The sequence below is a fragment of the Crocodylus porosus genome, unplaced genomic scaffold (assembly GCF_001723895.1).
Source record: "Crocodylus porosus isolate Cpor-Errol unplaced genomic scaffold, CroPor_comp1, whole genome shotgun sequence".
In the NCBI taxonomy this organism is placed as follows: Eukaryota; Metazoa; Chordata; order Crocodylia; family Crocodylidae; genus Crocodylus; species Crocodylus porosus.
Genome location: NW_017728918.1, coordinates 6,136,539 through 6,142,539, shown reverse-complemented (window position 1 = coordinate 6,142,539; position 6,001 = coordinate 6,136,539). Strand labels below are relative to the sequence as shown.

General features: G+C 46.9%; 1 protein-coding gene across 1 annotated transcript in view; it reads left to right on the top strand.

Moving 5' to 3' along the window:
• Positions 1-3,640: 3,640 nt before the first annotated feature.
• Positions 3,641-6,001, top strand: part of FDFT1 (farnesyl-diphosphate farnesyltransferase 1) — a 13,050-nt gene continuing 10,689 nt past the window's right edge. Inside the window, exon 1 of the mRNA XM_019537184.1 lies at positions 3,641-3,766. Within this exon, the coding sequence (XP_019392729.1) occupies positions 3,641-3,766 (126 nt within the window). The remainder of the gene's footprint in view (positions 3,767-6,001) is intronic.

The following is a 6,001-nucleotide window of genomic DNA, read 5'->3' as shown; positions in this document are numbered from 1 at the left end:
TGCGCTCCTGATCCCAGGATCGGGCTGCTTCTGTGTCTCCAAGAAAATTTGCTTTCCACGGAGACGCTGGTGTAAGCCAAGAAACGACCCCAAGTTTCCTGACTTAAGCAAATGTTTCATCCCAAACTCCACCCTCCTTGCCTCCCTAATGTACTTTGTGAACCTTGATCTCTGCTTTCTTCTCTAATCTCTCCAATGTGGCTTAAAAAAAGGCTCCTTGAAACGTGCCAGGTTTGAGCTGCAGTTGGTCGCGTGACCTCGTGCTCCTGTTGCCGCCGCTTTCTGCTCTCATTCCCACTTTGCCATCTGCTAACCCACCTGTTGCAGCTCATCCTGAGTGGGGCGCAGGCTGTTTGGGTTACTGTGTGCGAGTGTTTGGTGCTTGGCATAACCAGGCCTTTTCCCTTTTTTGGGTTTGAATCCCTTGAATAGGTGTTTGTAATGGGGATAGTCATGGATTTGCTTTTCCTGCCAGGGAATGCAGCCAGCAGGCAGAGTAGCTGGGCTGCAGGGCATGGAAACACAGTGTCACAATTCAGGGTGGAAAGCAGGAGCTGCTTGGGACGTGCAGAGAAGCAGGACTGCTGATCCTCAATCTTAACAGATAAGGGAGGGTCTGGGGAGCTGAGGCGCCTTCAGGGTTTGATAGCCACTGAACAGCCCCAGGTCAGCAGAAGTGCATAGAAGTCAGGCTGGAAGGGACTAGTCCACCCCTTGTCTGAGGCAGGATCATCCCTATCAGAGCACGTGAGGCACAAATACCCAAGATTTCAGAATTAAGGATTCGCATAGGTGATACTGCTAAGAAAAAAAGGGATGGGAAGGAGCAGAAGTAGTTTAGGGCTGGCATTTTCTGGAGCGCTGCACAGACTTACACACATGCGTGTTAAGGGCAGAGTTCAGCTGATGCCCCATGTATAATTGTTCTAGCTCTACAGCCTCCCCCCCCCCTTTAATAAAACAACCAGAGGTTTAAATTTTAGCAGTGAAAACCTACGATCCAGCCATTTTCCTATTATTTTATAATCCTTAATTGCTTATTATAATCTCGACTGACTTATGCTCTGTCTTCATTTAGTGCTTAATACCTAATGTGAGATGCAAGATAGAGCTAATTAATTCTTGCAGCTTCCCTTTGAAGTGGGCAGTATTCTTATTATATCATACTTGGCGGATGATATTTATAATCTCAGGGTTGGAACTAGCATCTCTTTTTTTTTTTTTTGCTTTCCCAATTAGCTACTGTTATTTCTGGAATTTTGAGGTTTTGGTGTAGAGGGAAGGCAGGGCTGGGCTGGGCTCAGAGCCGGCGATATGCCTGAAACCCCACATTGAGCCAGCGTAGAGGCAGCATTCAGAATCTGCAGACACAACCTATCATTGCTTTTGAAACGGGTTTCTTAGTTTTAGGGCAGTGACTGGAAGCAGGTGGATCAGCAAATGCCTGGATCTGAGCAGCAGGACCCCAGCTCATGGTCCTCATCCCGGCTCTGGGCCCCCCCAGTCCTGTTTCTCTCTTACACCCTCTTGGTGCTTACAAAATGGTAGGATCTGCTGCAGGGGGAGACGTTGCAGCTTCCCCTCCAGGCAGGTGTTTTGTCCTAGGGAAGCTCTTGCAGAAGTGAATTGGGCCATGAATTTATTAAAGCGCAGGAGCTTCCCCTTGGAGATGCTCTTAATCTCACTAAATGCTGCTTCTTTCTGGTTATAATCTTAGTGCCCCTTGGAAATGAGCTGCAAGGCAGTGTTGGAGGGGAACTGGAGGGGTGTCCACACAGCAGTTCCTGTTGTTCCCACCTTCCTTTATCTGCAGCAGCTTCCCCCTGCCATCAAGCTTTTACAATGGCTACAGCCCCTGGGTCCTAACGCTGCTGAGTTTGGGTGATTTCAGTTTTATTGCCACCCTGGCTGAGTCTCCCCAGATGGGTAGCAGCGTGGCTGTGTCAGTGCAGCAGGACTTTGGGCTGCCATCAGAGCGCTGCATCTGCATTGCATGTCATTTTGTTAATGATACAATAGCTTTACTGGTAAATGTATTAAAACCTGTGTTGAAAAGAGGCAGTGGCCAACAAGGCACACTGGAACTTGAACATTGCAAGTGTCCCTGGCATATGCCCATTGGAGCTAAGATTTCAAGTGCAAGCTTATAAGTCACTTTTTGGCATAAAGGTTAAAGGCACTTGAAGTAGTTATTAACGTTTGACAAATCAGGAGTGAATTTGTCAGCCCTAAAAAGGGTAATGCTTGCGGAATGTCATAAGGAATTCAGAAGTCATGGAAGAGGTGGTCTCTTTTATTAGGCTAACTAACTAGATATTTGTAAACAAATTATTTTATTATTTGCAAGCTCTTGTGCATGCACACCCTTCATCAGGCATAGGAGATAGCAGAGGTTGTAAAAGTTCTAGTTATATGCAGAATGTCATGTAATTTTTCTGGACATAGGTAGTTGATTTGGGCTGCAGCAATAACACTAAGACTTCAGTAAGGCATTTGATATGGTGCCAGATTGGAAATGATCAGTGTAACTGGAAAAGCTGGGGATTAGAGCAAGGCTGGTAGATATGTGGTCAAAAGATGACAGCAGTTTGTGCTGGGAAGGACAGAAGGAGATTGCACTAGTAACCTATCAGGCTCCTGTTTAAGACTTTTTCTTTAATGACCTCGGGCAAAATACGGGGGGATGCTAAGAAAATTTACCCATGGTACAAGCTAGGATGAGCACATCCTGCAGAAGGAACTGAATAACTTCAAATATTGGAGCAGCAGATGCTGTATGGGAGTTGGTAGTACAAAATTGTATCTTGTCCTACACAGTGAAGATGTGCCCCAAGGAAGCCATCTACTTATACTCCACTGAACTGCCTAATTGGGGAAACTGATTGGCATCTCTCCATTTCCAAGCAAGAGCTGCAAAATTGGTGGTGCGCAAACAAGGATTTGCCTAGCTAGCTGCTAATAGGTAAACAGCTGTTTGATTGAATACATTGAGTCTTCCTGTCTTAAGAAGGACAAGGTAGTTGCTCTGTACTAGGGCATAACCAGGTACACACAGCTGAGCACATGCAATGTCTGATGATGTTAAATTTTAACTCCAGGTTAAGTATGTAGCCTTTTTTTTTTTTTTTTTTCTTAAGCGTTAAGGCTTATGTAGAGTATACTGTACTTCCATGCATATGTCCTTAAATGTCTGTAATGACTGCCATGGCATTATCTCAAGAAATACCAGTATTGTAAGGGTTACCACTTGGGTGGATGTATAGTTAAAGACAGATGGGTGATTGCAGGTGATTACATTTGGCCTCAGAATTTCATTTCTGGATCCCCTTCTGCTATGGAGGGATCTGAAAGAAAGTTTTGCATGTGATCATTCCCAAAGACTCAACACGTTAGAAATAAAGGTCTGAATGTTATGATTTGAGCCTGTCTTTCTTCATGCATTCTTTTCCTGAAAGTGTGGAAATCATGTGCAGAGCTGACAGTCTCTCTTATTTCTTGCCATAGCCACAGAATAATCTTTAACTGCTTGCCTGTCTAGTAGGGAACATTGAGTCATGTGTTACACTTCTCCTTCTCCTGCAGTCATGCCGTTTGCATATTCTATTTGGTTCTCCGAGCCCTGGACACCATAGAAGATGACATGACCATCAGTTTAGAAACTAAAGTCCCAATGCTGCACGAGTTCCACTCCTACCTGTATCAGCCAGAGTGGAGGTACACCGAAAGCAAGGAGAAGGACAAGCAAGTACTGGAGGACTTCCCCACAGTAAGCCTTTAGCCCTCACTTCCACCCTCACCACAGTAGCTTGCGAGTTAACTCTTACGGGTACCCTTATCAGGCCTTCTTGCATCGTGATCCAAGAGGATCAGACCCAGCCTGATCTAGTCCCGAGTCCCACTGCGGGTAAATGGTCTGCCCCTCCTGAGCTATATGGTCACTGTTTTGGGCTGACTTGATGAGCACTAAAAATGGCTTTGGCCTGAGCCAGAACAATAGCACCCCTGGTGTGATGGTTACATGTCAACTGCTGAGGACTGTTATTGGCAGTCCCTGCTTAAGTGTTACAGGATTTGCTGTTTGAACAAAATATGGGTGAGGGATACAGAACACAGCTCCGTTTGCATATTTCTGAACTGTCTGAGCACTTTCCAGCTTAGACGTGCTGGGCTGTACTTGAAAGAACAGAAGCCCGCACCTCTCACCATTCTGACACCCTGCTTTAAGTAGGCTTGCCACAACCCATGTCCATATTTGCGTTGCCTGGTACCCAGAAGCCATTCTGCTGAGGCACTAAGATGTTGGGTGGGAGGGAGTGCATAAAAACACGTGGAGCAGTAGCCCAAGTTTCCTGAATTACAACTCCCCAGATCTGCACAGAATTTCTGGTGCATAATTGTGAATTATTAGATATATAATTATAAAGGGAACGGAAGGATCTGTGTGATCAGTCAATAAACCTTGGGACAGGCTCCATAATAGTTACTGTCCCTTAAAATTAGCCCCCACCCCCTTCCCAATATTTACAGCTGATGAAGCAGCTGAGAATGTGCATGGAAATTTTCTTCGTACAGTTCAAGGCTTGGATGTGACTTCCACTGCAGTCTTGGGCTTGGTATTTTTATAAGGGAGCGTGGGATCATTTCTGTCGCCCAGCCCACGGTAACTTGATATTGAGGCTGGGATTTTCAAAACCTAACGTGATAGTCGATGGAATTTGAGTTCCACAGGCCTCCCTGAAATTCCAGATATTCATTGGTGGCCATGAACCACCTATCAAGAATAGGTGTTGATGGCCTTGCTTTCAAGCAAAGGTCTTGGCATTCAGATTCAGGAATGTCACTACAATAGAGGTGGGCAAACATGTTAATAATTTAGTAGGCCTATTCTTTGAAAAAGGTACTGAAGGGAATGCTATTCTCTGAAATAATCTTCTGGCTAGTTACACTCTCTGGGTCTTTTAGCTACTCCAGTACATGTTGAAAACGTCATTGCAATTTTGATACAGATGCCATTTTGCAATGGAGTGCAATGTTCAAAACTTTATTGCAAAATACAATGCCATCTTGATATAAATCTTCTAGAAACAGAGATGGATTCATATATACTGGGGCCCTGGACAAGCACAAAATTGGAGGCCCCCCTCTCCCCATGGGAGCTGGGCTTCATAAGTGGGAACAGGGGCTCCTTCCCCTCCTGGTGCTGGCAGGGGAGGTTGGGGGAATCCCACCAGGCTGGAGGGACACATGCCCACCGCGTCTCTCTGCTCCCTGCCCCTGCTACGACCCAACATGCACGCACCCTCTACTCTGTACATGGACACACAGAGGCAGATAAACACAGGTACATGCACAGATGGACAGGCATGTGCTTTCCCCTCACAGGACCTCCCCCCCTGCCCCATAGATCACATGGAGGCAGCCCCCCAGCTGCCCACAGCTCAGTCTTGCTCCCTGCGTGGCCGCTGTTGCACTTGCCTGCAGGGAGCTGCTGCCTGGCTGTCCCGTGCAGCCCTGCAGATGCAGAGGGGCGGCTGGGCCGGGAGCGCTGCGCCACGTCTCTGCAGGCAGGCAGTGGCACTGGGAGGGGTGGCTGTGGGGGGGCTAAGATGAATCTGAGGGGGTTGTAGCCCCTAAGGCCCTTCCAGCACCATTGCCTACAAAAGCACAGCATGGCTCTCTAGCTGGACCCCAGCCTGGTCCGACTCCACCCCATTGGTGGAGAAGCCCTGCTTCCAGCTCCCAGGAAAGCCAAGGTGAAAGCCGCAGTTTTAAACTTGATGCCCAAAATGGGTGCCGAGTTTTAAACTGTGGCTTTCACTTCCCTGCTGGTAAGGATTTTGGGGCCAGGGCCCCAAATTGGTAGGGGCCCCGGGCTCATGCCCAGCTTGCCCATTAATTAATTTGCCTATGCCTAGAAACTGTTAAAGAGTTAGTGTCTACCAGAAACTGTCAAACAACAGTATCTACATACAGTATACTTCATCAGTAGATTTTTTTTTTT